This window comes from Pseudophryne corroboree, chromosome 4 (assembly GCF_028390025.1).
Source record: "Pseudophryne corroboree isolate aPseCor3 chromosome 4, aPseCor3.hap2, whole genome shotgun sequence".
Lineage (NCBI taxonomy): Eukaryota > Metazoa > Chordata > Amphibia > Anura > Myobatrachidae > Pseudophryne > Pseudophryne corroboree.
In genome coordinates this window covers 701,415,663-701,429,451 of record NC_086447.1, presented here as the reverse complement: position 1 = coordinate 701,429,451, position 13,789 = coordinate 701,415,663, and the positions used below count along the sequence as shown (strand labels likewise).

Below are 13,789 nucleotides of genomic sequence, written 5' to 3'. Positions count from 1 at the left end.
TATTCATGGAGACCCCACGGGCAGCCACCCACGAAGGTCCCACAACGCGCGTAGAGTGTGCTGAAATGGAAAACGGAGGCTCCCGAGCAACCGCCAAGAAAACTGTCTGATGGTCAGATGTATCTAACGGCCCAGCGTATGCTGGGACCCCGGCTATTTAGTACGGGAGCATCGTACAGAACAAAGAAGAAAACGCTTCGTCGAATAGCCTAAGACCTCTGTAGAGAGAGTCGGCGAGCCCTGACAACATTCAAAGAGGGCCGAAAACACTAGTGTCAGATTTATATGAAAAACGGACATCCCCTCTGGAAGAAACGACCGCTGAGTCAGAAGCTCAGCCGGAGGAGTTGCCAATAGAGTACTCCCTGAAAGAGAGCCCGAACTTACGGCCGCCAGGCCAATCTCTTTTGGAAGAAAACCGAAAGGGCAGAGACCTAAAATTCAGGTCAATGTAGTTTGAAGCGCAGCCGAGCAAAACCTCCCAGAGAAACCAAAGATGACGGCTGAATGGTAACTGAAAAGGGGAAAAACCCCTGTTATCCTCACTATGCCCCATAAAGTTTTCCAAAAGTGGCAAAAGCGAAAAGAGGTAACAGACTTCAGAAATCGGGGCCCAGTAGGCATAACCGAACTAGGGAACTCCTCCCTTCTGCGGTCTCGTGAACAGTCACGCGGTTAAACGAACCCAGTGTAAGATTGAACAAAGAAAAGGACCCTGTTGAAGTAGACAGTTCAGTCGAGGTAGGAGCCAAGGCTCCTCTACTGACAACAGGTGCAGGCTGGATCTTTAAGTCATGCGTGGCCCAACCGGAGCCACCGAGAGGACTAGCGCGCATTCTCCCCTCCTGTGTTACCGAAAGTGAGGTAGAAATAGAAAAGGAGGCAGGATAGACTAACCAGAAACTCCAAGGAGCCCTGAGGGCATCCTCGGCTACTGCCGCCAGAGCTCACGTCCGAGAGTAGTAAAGGGTTAAAGAGTCAGTCAGAACGCCGTGAGGTCGATCCGAAATCTCCGCCAACAGCGGACCAGCTGACAAACACCGGGGAATGTCCTCTCACTCGGGAGTCTGACCTGGCGGCTTGACCTGGAAAGAAGATTGTTGTCCTCTGCTCAGAGGGGAATGTAGGCGACCACTCATTGCGTCGCAACTTGACTGAAGAAAGAGAGTACCTGGTGGCGAGGAAGGAAAAATCCTCTGACGGACCCTGTTGAGAAACGTCTACGAGGAGCATAAATTGGATCCGTGTCGAACTAGAAGCTCCTGGATCCTCCGGATATTCAGAAGCCACCTATTCTGCAGAGTGGGATACTAGCAGTAGATTGACCAATTAGGGAACAAACGTCACTTCCTGCCCTTGAAAAAGAGTTATTCTGTGATCTTCCTGAACCCTGTGTGAGCGGAAGAGAGACCGAATGGAAAGGGCTGACAGTGAAAAGGAGTATCCTGTAATGCGAATCTGAGAAAAGCCCGATGAGGAAACCCAACGGAAATCAGTAAACAGGCATCCCTGAAGACAAGGGACGTGTAAAACCCCCTTTCTTGTTCAAAACTAGCAATCACAGACTGAAAGGATTCTAAGGCCAGAATAGGCCTGGCCGAGCCAACTGGCTTTGGCACGTGAAAAGAAAAAGGCCTGAGAACTGTCCCGATTCAAATGATATGTGAAAACAGGGATCAACACCCTTTGCGGTCAGAAGCATATGGAGCGCCGCCTGCAGTATGACTCTCTTGTCATCGTAAACCGGCCGACCCATGCCGAGGGACCCCTGAGACGGTTGTACTCCAAAATCTAGTCTGTAACCGCTCAAGCCTTCTCAGTCCTCCCAGTAGGACCACCGACATGCGCCTACCCTGGGACCCTCCAGGTGGTAGGAAGGTCTGACCTGTAGTGGGTGTGTAGGATAACCTAAAATCCGACCGGACCGAGGATGCTGAACCTCTGCTTCAGCCTGTTACCATGAGATCCCTTGGCGACGGAGACACCGCCCGTGTGGAGTCGAAAGCCTGAAAGGGCACGGAAAGATCTAAAGGAAAGGCCGGTAAAGGTCCGTCTTGGAGCTGGGGCAGCAGTAGGAGAAAGAAAAGTGGACTTCGCTCCCATGGTTCAAGAAATCATGCAGAAAGTTCTTTCCCCTGAACCATCTGCCCCGTAGGATTTCATGTTCACCTGTCACTGTCGCAGCCCCTGAGGTCGTCGGGTCAAGACAGCCCAAGCCAAAATGCAGGTTCCGAGTCTGCAGACGTAGAGACCTCAAAAGAACACAAAGCAGAATCGCGATTCTGATCTGTCCCAAAGTATCAGTTGATCCTGATGCAAATTATCTTGTAACCTAGAGGACAATTGTTCCACAACCTACCTGCTCCGGACAAGGTAGAAACCCAGCTGCCGTATGTGCGTCTTCGATGGATCCCTGAGCAAGGTTGCCTCAGGAAAAAGGCAGCTTGTTGGACCGGCGATACATCGAGGGGTATACCCTGGAGAGGTTCTGATACCATTTCCTGCCGTCTGCGGGGAAAGGATAGGAAAACAAACATTTTTTGATACCTGAAATTGTGTATTCGGGTGTCTGCAGGCCGCCTACCGGAGCCTGCCCAGCTCATCCGAAACTGGACCAGTCGCTGTCATTTCGTCATCGGCGTCAAACCCTGATGGACCTGACGTGTCCGCCTCCTTTACCTGCAGTATCAGACGAACTGCTGTATAATGCACCTGGATATTCTGAGACACTGGTTCAGACTCCACCTGCATAATCTGAGCTGTTCAAACAGGAGTGTCCTGCAGGTGTGTGGAGGGCTAAGTAGATGGCTCCACCGCATACTTCACACCTAAGAGAGAATTCTTAGATCCCAGGTGAGACAAACGAAATGAGAAAAGGTGGGTTAAATAAACACAGCCCTACGTAAGGTCTGCACTATAATGTGTAGTGACCGACACGATTCAAATAAACTTTCTGGAGCAGCGGAGACCTGAACCAGTAGCGCTGAGCTGTGGGACAGGAGTCTTAGCCACTAGGCTATAGGAGCTCCCCTTAAAGTAGATTTTTTTTTATTTTATTTTTGGGATTCAAACCCTGGTCCCCCTGTTCAGATACCCGCTACTAGCGTACTGAGCCACAGCGCTATTTGTCTGATGCCACACACATTCCCCAAATTACAAATAGCATTAGTAACTAGTGACACCAAGGAATAATAAAGGGAAGGCAACACCCCGCCCTGTATGTAGTGTACCGCTAATTTAGGTGCACCAGATGTTTCTCGGAGGTTCCGCTGGCTTTTCAAAATGGTGGCCAGCCTGCGAGAAAAGATGGGGGAAAATGTTATGTGGCAAGGTGGGGTATTTTGTTATTATAAAACATTGCGGAAGTGGTTTGTTTTAACCCCTATGGGGTATATGCAATTGCGGTCGAATTCGCGGCAATTTTCGCCGTTTTTTAATTCGACAGGTGAATCCCGGAAGGTGGCTTCCGGAATTCACCATATTCAATGAAAAACGGATTCGCCAGAGTGCGGGCGAAAATCGGCCGATTTGGCGGATTTTGCCGCGATTTTAAAAAACGGTAAAAAAACGTGAAAAACCCGAAAAAAAAATGGCGTGGGGTCCCCCCTCCAAAGCATAACCAGCCTCGGGCTCATCGAGCTGGTCCTGGTTCTAAAAATGCAGGGGAAAAATTGGCCAGGGATCCCCCGTATTTTTAAAACCAGCACCGGGCTCTGCGCCTGGTGCCAAAAATACGGGGGACAAAAAGAGTAGGGGTCCCCCGTATTTTTAACACCAGCATCGGGCTCCACTAGCTGGACAGATAATGCCACAGCCGGGGGTCACTTTTATGCCGTGCCCTGCGGCCGTGGCATTAAATATCCAACTAGTCACCCCTGGCCGGGGTACCCTGGGGGAGTGGGGACCCCTTCAATCAAGGGGTCCCCCCCCCCCAGCCACCCAAGGGCCAGGGGTGAAGCCCGAGGCTGTCCCCCCCCATCCAATGGGCTGCAGATGGGGGGGCTGATAGCCTTTTGTGATAATAAAAAGATATTGTTTTTTCCAGCAGTACTACAAGTCCCAGCAAGCCTCCCCCGCAAGCTGGTACTTGGAGAACCACAAGTACCAGCATGCGGGAGAAAAACGGGTCCGCTGGTACCTGTAGTACTACTGGGAAAAAAATACCCAAATAAAAACAGGACACACACACCTTGATAGTAAAACTTTATTACACACTACCGACACACACATACTTACCTATGTTGACACGCCGACTGCCACGGTCTCCGACGATCCGAGGGTACCTGTGAAAAAATTATACTCACCTTCCAGCGTCCAGAGATAAATCCACGTCCAGAGAGTAAAATCCACGTACTTGTTTAAAAAAAAAAACACGCAAAAACCCGCTCCATACCGGACTAGAAAGGGGTCCAATGCTTTCACATCAGACCCCTTTCTCCCGAATGCCGGGACATCACGTGACTCCTGTCACTGACGTCCCTTCAGCCAATCAGGAAGCGCTACTTCCGTGGCGCTCACCTGATTGGCTGTGCGCTGTCTGTACTGTGACAGCACATCGCAAAGCCGCTCCATTACTTTCAATGGTGGGAACTTTGCGGGTAGCGGCGGGGTCACCCGCCGGTCAGCCGCTGACCGGCGGGAGACCTTACCGCTAGCCGCTAAGTTCCCACCATTGAAAGTAATGGAGCGGCTTTGCGATGTGCTGTCACAGTACAGACAGCGCACAGCCAATCAGGTGAGCGCAACGAAGTTGCGCTTCCTGATTGGCTTAGAGACCTTTCTGTGACAGCTGTCACTGACAGGTCTCATTCGTGGAAAGGTGTCCCATGTTTCAGCATGGGACCCCTTTCAGTCCGGCATGGAGCGGGTGTTCGGTTTGTTTTTTTGCCAAGTACGTGGATTTATCTCTGGACCATGGCTGAGGTGAGTATATTGATGTTTTCTTTTCAGGTATCCGTGGATTCTACATGGAGAAGAGGACCGATGTCGGCGTGTGAACATAGGTAAGTATGTGTGTGTCGACGTATGAAATAAAGTTTTACTGTCGACGGTGTGTGTGTCCTGTTTTTATTTGGGTATTTTTTCCCCAGTAGTACTACAGGTACCAGCGGGCCCGTTTTTCTCCCGCATGCTGGTACTTGTGGTTCTCCAAGTACCAGCTTGCGGGGGAGGCTTGCTGGGACTTGTAGTACTACTGGAAAAAACAATATCTTTTTATTATCACAAAAGGCTATCAGCCCCCCCATCCGCAGCCCATTGGATGGGGGGGGGACAGCCTCGGGCTTCACCCCTGGCCCTTGGGTGGCTGGGGGGGGGGACCCCTTGATTGAAGGGGTCCCCACTACCCCAGGGTACCCCGGCCAGGGGTGACTAGTTGGATATTTAATGCCACGGCCGCAGGGCACGGCATAAAAGTGACCCCCGGCTGTGGCATTATCTGTCCAGCTAGTGGAGCCCGATGCTGGTGTTAAAAATACGGGGGACCCCTACTCTTTTTGTCCCCCGTATTTTTGGCACCAGCACCAGGCGCAGAGCCCGGTGCTGGTTTTAAAAATACGGGGGATCCCCTGTCAATTTTTTCCCCGCATTTTTAGAACCAGGACCAGCTCGAAGAGCCCGAGGCTGGTTATGCTTTGGAGGGGGGACCCCACGCCATTTTTTTTTATGATTTCACCGTTCCAGCATAAAAAAAAAAAAATAAAAAAATAATAATATTTTAAAAAATATATAAATAATATTTGTGCCTCCAAAAAAAAAAAAAAAAAAAGTACCTAATCCCTTCTAATATAAATAGATCTGCTATTCCCCCCCAAAAAAACACAAAAAAAAACATGTTTAAAAATTTTTTTATTTGTTTTCACCCTCCAAAGTGTGGCGGATTGAAAATGACGAATTTGCTGTCTAAAAGCACTGCTGTCGAATTTCCAAACTTGAATTGAATATGCTTTGGTCGAATTGCAGCACTTGTATCATTGCAGAAAAGTCGAATTTGCAAAAAGTCGAATTTCAAAAAGTCGAATTTTGAAAGTCCGTTTTTTGGTCGGAAAGCACTGAATTGCATAGGCGATTTTTTTTTTTGGTCGAAAATGACCCGAAATTCGACAATTTCGGGAATTCGACCGCAATTGCATATACCCCATATATGGTATTGTATGCGTGTGTGTGTGTGTGTGTATATATATATATATATATATATATATATATACATATATACATATATATATATATATATATACACACACACACACACACACACACAGTGAACCCAACAGGGTAGATAAATACCTATTTGTAGGGTAAAGAAATACTGCACACTAGATTTTAATTATTAATGAGCTGAGCCACAGCTCCTGTAATAGAGCAGGCTCCCTGATTTACAGCCTGTATGAAATGCCGGGCAGAGGACTCCCCTGCAGGGAGGAATGGCTGCCAAAGTGAGATATAACAAATATTTCAGCATCTCCCTGCACAGAAAAACTAAAAGCCCACTGAGACAGGATTTGTTGCCTAGAGACAATGAGCGCTGCGAGCAGCCGCCGGGGAGCCCGCTGAGTAAAGCGGGAATAAGCTTCACCCCTACCTCATACCTTTTACATGTAAAGAATCCTCATCGCACAGCCAGGAGAGGAAAAGGAAGCTTTCAGCGGCCCGGGGTGCGGGGGACTGTGAAGCGGCATCTAGGCATGCTGCAGCGGCCTGGGGAGCGGAGAGCGCTGAGCCCGCCGTCCAGAGCGGGAGTTAGCCGCCCCCCCCCCCCCCACTTCGGCGCCAAGTTCAAATCCGCTGTACACTAAGCGGGAAGCGCCCTGTATCCCCCGGCCGCCTGTATGCTGCGGCCGGGCAGCGGAGAGCGCTGAGCCCGCCGTACGGAGCGGGAGATAGCTCCGTTCAAATTAAACCCGATGTCACTGTAAAAATAAGCAGGAAGCGCCCTGTATCACCTCTGTAAGCGGACTCAGCGCTCTCCACTCCCCGGCTGCAGCATACAGGTAGCCGGGGAGTGGAGAGCGCTGAGTCCGCTTACAGAGCGGGCTGAAGCTCCGCCCCCCCACATAATGGCGCCAATTTCAAATTAGTAAGTGCGCCTCTGATATACTCCAGCCTGTCTATGACTGGGGTGTATAAGGGAGCTGTCCAACCACCACATATGTTTAAATCACTAAAAGTGTAAACTCATACATCCGTGTGGAGGGGGGGGGGGGGGGGGGGAGATTGTACTCACCACTGTTCAGATGTAGCCGATCTGCGCCGCACTCAGCGGTGTTTACTCTGCTCGACAGAGCGGCCCCGACACGCGCCGCATGGCCACTTTTGAGACTTACCGCTGCCATGCTGCCGGAATCTTCTGCTGGTGGAGCGGCCCCGACAAGCGCCGCACGCAGCGGTGTCCGGCCAACTCAGGAGAGCTCAGTGTCTCCCTCAGCTGGGGCCCATCCCGAGCCGCACGCAGCTGTGATGGGACCCCGCCGGCAGCTCCCGCGGTGCAGACTGGCAGTGGCAGAGCTGCCAGTCTGTGTGTGTAAGTAAGAAAAATAAAAATAAGAAAAAAGAAAAATTTCTTCAGCTAAAACCCAAGTGAACCAGCTCCCTTGGGCACTAACTAAGACTGGCTTGGAGGGGAGATAGTAGGGAAGGAGCTAGCCACAGTGTTAGAATTTTAAAGTGCCAGCTCCCAATTACTGCCTACTATTTCCCCATTGTAACTACGCTCCAGTGGCCCCTAGTGGATGAAGGAGAAATAAGTTTTGCAATTAATTGCTCCAAACAGATAATGTAAGAGTAGTTATAATTCTGTGCGTAAATTGAACTGTAGAATTAACGACCTGTGCTCTACAAAAACATTTTAGAAAAACCCTCAACTATTCGGTTCTTTTAAAACAAAAGCACTTTCAAAATTAAAATTTTAAGTCAAACGAGATGGGAATCTAAAATATCCATATCAACACTATTTGATAAAAATCATATTCATGGTCTCAATAAGATTAAACAGTATGGACTGATAATTTCACATTTTAATAAAAAAAAAAACACCCAACAATCTAATGGTAGCCATAATATCTTACCTGGTCTTCGACACTTGATCCTCTGAAGGAAGGAAGGGGTTACTGACAGTTGCTGAAGACGTGTTCCCAAAAGCAGTGAGACCGAGTAATTTAATTTGTGACAGTCCAAGAGTGCTGGCATCACGGGGACGGTGGAGTCGCAAGCAGACGGCAGAAGCTACTTCAGCCTTAACAAGTTGAATTTTTATATATGTAAGACCACTAGTGATGACTGGTGTGGATAAAGGCAACATATTCACCCCGTCCGCGCTTATTTCCACAGAGACAGAAGAAGGACAGGCTGGGGGGGGAAACATTTTGCAGCAGATTAGATATAGTACAGGTTGAGTATCCCATATCCAAATATTCAGAAATACGGAATATTCCGAAATAGACTTTTTTTAGTAAGACTGAGATAGTGAAACCTTTGTTTTCTGATGGCTCAATGTACACAAACTTTGTTTAATGCACAAAGTTCTTAAAAATATTGGATAAAATTACCTACAGGCTGGGTGTATATGAAACAAATGCATTCTGTGCTTAGAGTTGGGTCACATCCCAAAGATCTCATTACGTTATGCAATTATTTCAAAATACGGAAAAATCCGATATCCAAAAAACTTCTGGTCCCAAGCATTTTGGATATAGGATACTCAACCTGTAATAACAAAAATAATAAATATGCAAAAGCAAAAATCAAAACAAAAACAAGAAAGAATACATAGTAAGCATAAGTGACTTAATACACTTGTATGAAGCTAAATTAACAAATGATTAATACAGTATGGAGCCTACATTATGTAAAGATTCCTATCAATATCTTATTGTAAACCTTAAGTCAACACTATATGTGGAGGAGGGAGAAAGCACACTGGAAAACACTGCTTTTATAACATAATACAACACAAAAAAACTGCCTACTGTAATTCAAAAAGAAACCCTATAGCCAAGACACTCAAGAGCTTTATGACTATTTTTCTACTACATCCTATCGCTAATGTTTCCGCAGAACTTTTAAGCTACAGCAATAAAACATTCATCCAATAAATTGAAGATATCGGTTGTTGCTGTTCTTTTATTTTAAAGCACGATGGCAAATCACTTGGAAGTCATTAGCTAGAAGTAAACATTTCCAATCTAAATTGCCAGCCCTATAATACACACAAAAACACGCAGTTAATAAATAATGAACAAAATAATGCAGATTAAAAATGATAAATTTTGCAGAATTTGTTTTGTGACGGAACTTGCACTCTTAGCACTGTGCATGCGTCGTAGCAGAACCACCCATATACAAGTGATTCCAAGCCATACGGATCTCAATCACAATTCCACTTGTAGCTGTGTGTTCATAACACAGGCTAAATTTAGCAAGGTTGCGTTAAGTGTACAGTATAAGTAGAATTGTGGGCATGCAAAGATGCATCTGATTACACACGGATATCTTGCACCAGGTATAGGAATGTTGTAAGTGTGTGCTGATAACAATGATTGTTAATTGGACAAGCATATATGCATCAGACCAGTGTGGCTACACAGGCGCAAGCAACTCAGTATATGGGTAATATTCCACATTTAGGGGTAAATGTATGATCATGCAGGCATCATCTATTATGTCTGTGGACCTGCTTCACCTCCAGATCACAGTGAAGCAGGCTCACATATCTGTGGAATGAATTATATTGATTGTAGCCGATTTCGGAGAGATTTAAATCACCTGCCCGGTGTTGTGCACTATCCGACTTTTGGCAGTCCTGTTCGGTACATTGGTCCCCACTGTGCAGGCGGCGAGTCTACCTCTCCCAGCACCACCCGCGCCACAGTGCTTTACATATGCATGTTTCAGTGGTGTCGCTGTGACTCACCGTTGGGTGGCTCCACCGGGCATGCGCAAGATTTCCTATGGAGCTAGCAGCCACCGCAGGCAGGAACACAGCTGTCCCTGCTGTTGTGAATGGGCAATGACACCTGCAGCTGTCGAAATCGATAGCTGCAGTTGTCGGAACGGTCAGTGACACTGGCCATTCGTACATTGCCATACAAACATTGTGGCGCAGATATTGACAGGGGACACATAGCATCCCTGTCACCTTGCACACAGTGCCACAGTAATACATGGGGAGGGGAAACGTATCAGTGCACATACCATGCGCTGATACACCGACACACAAATCGCTGGGTCATACATCTATCCCTTAGTTCCATGCACACAGGGAGTGTAATGGCCGAAAACTGGTACTCTGAATCAGCTGAAGTGTTTTTTGAGAGAAAAACGACTGAGCAAAAATACAAGGCATTCCAATGCAGTAGCAAAGAAAAAAAAAATGTAAAAAAATATAAGATTTTAAACCTACCGGTAAATCTTTTTCTCGTAGTCCGTGGAGGATGCTGGGACTCCGTAAGGACCATGGGGATAGACAGGCTCCGCAGGAGACATGGGCACTTTAAGAAACACTTTGACTCTGGGTGTGCACTGGCTCCTCCCTCTATGCCCCTCCTACAGACCTCAGTTAGAGAAACTGTGCCCAGAGGAGACGGACAGTACAAGGAAAGGATTTTTGTAATCCAAGGGCAAGATTCATACCAGCCACACCAATCACACCGTATAACTTTTGATATACTACCCAGTTAACAGTATGAAAAAAACATAGCATAGGTCCAAGACCGATGAAAACTATAACATAACCCTTATGTAAACAATAACTAGCTACAAGTCTTGCAGAAGTAGTCCGCACTTGGAACGGGCGCCCAGCATCCTCTACGGACTACGAGAAAAAGATTTACCGGTTGGTTTAAAATCTTATTTTCTCTAACGTCCTAGAGGATGCTGGGACTCCGTAAGGACCATGGGGATTATACCAAAGCTCCCAAACGGGCGGGAGAGTGCGGATGACTCTGCAGCACCGATTGAGCAAACAGGAGGTCCTCCTCAGCCAGGGTATCAAACTTATAAAACTTTGCAAAGGTGTTTGACCCTGACCAAGTAGCAGCTCGGCACAGCTGTAGTGCCGAGACCCCTCGGGCAGCCGCCCAAGACGAGCCCACCTTCTAGTGGAATGGGCCTTAACCAATTTTGGTAACGGCAATCCTGCCGTAGAATGCGCTTGCTGGATCGTGTTACCGATCCAGCGAGCAATAGTCTGCTTTGAAGCAGGGCCGACAACCTTGTTGGCTGCATACAGGACAAACGGTGCTTCTGTTTTTCTGATCCTAGCCGTTCTGGCCACGTAAATTTTCAAAGCCCTGACCACATCAAGGGACTCGGAATCCTCCAACTCACGAGTAGTCACAGGCACCACAATAGGTTGGTTCATATGAAAGGATGAGACCACTTTAGGTAGAAATTGAGGACCGTTCCGCAACTCCGCTCTATCCATATGGAAAACCAGATAGGGGCTTTTATGTGATAAAGCCGCCATTTTCCATTTTCGCCTAGCCGAAGCCAAGGCTAACAACATGACCACCTTCCAAGTGAGATATTTCAACTCCACTGTTTTAAGTGGTTCAAACCAATCTGACTTAAGGAAACTTAACACCACATTAAGGTCCCAAGGCGCCACCTGAGGTACAAAAGGAGGCTGAATATGCAGTACTCCCTTCACAAAAGTCTGTACTTCAGGTAAAGAGGCCAATTCCCTTTGAAAGAAAATGGATAAGGCCGAAATCTGAACTTTAATGGAGCCTAATTTTAGGCCCAAATTCACTCCAGTTTGTAGGAAGTGAAGAAAACGGCCTAGATGGAATTCTTCCGTAGGAGCATTCATGGCCTCACACCAAGAAACATATTTTCTCCATATTCGGTGATAATGTTTAGACGTCGCGTCCTTCCTAGCCTTTATTAGCGTAGGAATGACCTCATCCGGAATATCCTTTTCCGCTAGGATCCGGCGTTCAACCGCCATGCCGTCAAACGCAGCCGCGGTAAGTCCTGGAACAGACAGGTACCTTGTTGTAACATGTCCTGCCTTAGAGGAAGAGGCCACGGATCTTCTGTGAGCATTTCTTGCAGATCCGGATACCAGGTCCTTCGTGGTCAATCCGGAACAATGAGAATTGTTCTCACTCCTCTTTTCCTTATTATCCTCAACACCTCGGGTATGAGAGGAAGAGGAGGAAACACATATACCGACTGGAACACCCACGGTGTCACTAGGGCGTCCACAGCTACCGCCTGAGGGTCTCTTGACCTGGCGCAATACCTTTGTAGCTTTTTGTTGAGACTGGATGCCATCATGTTTATTTGGGGAAGTCCCCACCGACTTGCAATCTGCGCGAAGACTTCCTGATGAAGTCCCCACTCTCCCGGATGCAGATCTTGTCTGCTGAGGAAATCTGCTTACCAGTTGCCCACTCCCGGAATGACAGAGCGCTTACATGATTCTCCGCCCAGCGAAGAATTCTGGTGGCTTCCGCCATCGCCACTCTGCTCCTTGTGCCGCCTTGGCGGTTTACATGAGCTACTGCAGTGATGTTGTCTGACTGGATCAGAACTGGTCGATTTCGAAGTAAGATCTCCGCTTGACGTAGGGCGTTGTATATGTTCCTTAGTTCCAGGATGTTGATGTGAAGACAAGTCTCTTGACTTGACCAAAGGCCTTGGAAATTTCTTCTCTGTGTGACTACTCCCCAACCTCGGAGGCTCGCGTCCGTGGTCACCAGGATCCAGTCCAGAATGCCGAACCAGTGGCCCTCTAGAAGGTGAGCACTTTTCAGCCACCACAGGAGAGATACTCTGGCCCTGGGGGACAGGGTGATCCGCTGATGCAGTTGCAGATGTGACCCGGACCATTTGTCCAATAGGTCCCATTGGAAGATCCTTGCATGGAATCTGCTGTATGGAATGGCTTCGTATGTTGCCACCATCTTTCCCAGAACTTGAGTGCAATAATGTACTGACACTTGTTTTGGTTTCAACAGGTTCATGACTAGAGTCATGAGTTCCTGCCCTTTTTCCGTCGGAAGAAAAACCCTCTTCTGGTCTGTGTCTAGAATCATGCCCAAGAAGGGCAGACGAGTTGAAGGATTCAGCTGCGACTTTGGAATATTGAGAATCCAGCCGTGTCGCTGTAACACATTCAGTGAAAGTGATATGCTGTTCAGCAACTTCTCCCGTGATCTCGCTTTTATGAGGAGATCGTCCAAGTACGGGATAAGTGTGACACCATGCTTGCGCAGGAGCACCATAATTTCCGCCATTACCTTGGTGAAAATTCTCGGGGGCCGTGGAAAGCCTAAACGGCAACGTCTGAAATTGGTAATGACAATCCTGTACCACAAATCTCAGGTACGCCTGATGAGGAGGATATATGGGAACATGCAGGTATGCATCCTTTATGTCCAGAGATACCATAAAATCTCCCCCTTCTAGGCTGGCGATGACCGCTCTGAGCTATTCCATCTTGAACTTGAACCGTTTTAAGTAAAGGTTCAAGGATTTTAATACAAAATGGGTCTGACCGAACCGTCCGGTTTCGGGACCACAAACAGAGTTGAGTAGTACCCCTGCCCTCTTTGAAGCAGGGGAACCTCTACCACCACTTGTTGAAGACACAATTTGTGAATCGCATGTAACACTATCTCCCTTTCCAGGAGTTTTTTCGGTAGGGCCGATTTGAAAAACCGGCGAGGAGGCACCTCTTCAAATTCCAGCTTGTAACCGTGGGAAACAATTTCTATTGCCCGGGGATCCACCTGTGAGTGGACCCAGATGTGGCTGAACAGTAGAAGACGTGCCCCCCACTGGAGCG

The 13,789-nt window shown here is 47.8% G+C and overlaps 1 protein-coding gene across 9 annotated transcripts in view; it reads right to left on the bottom strand.

Annotated features, from left to right (window-relative positions):
• Positions 1 to 13,789, bottom strand: part of BIRC6 (baculoviral IAP repeat containing 6) — a 771,630-nt gene that overhangs the window by 324,877 nt on the left and 432,964 nt on the right. For all 9 annotated transcript variants that reach the window (XM_063917949.1, XM_063917953.1, XM_063917952.1 and 6 more), the window contains one exon: positions 8,064 to 8,343. In XM_063917949.1, the coding sequence (XP_063774019.1) occupies positions 8,064 to 8,343 (280 nt within the window). The remainder of the gene's footprint in view (positions 1 to 8,063; positions 8,344 to 13,789) is intronic.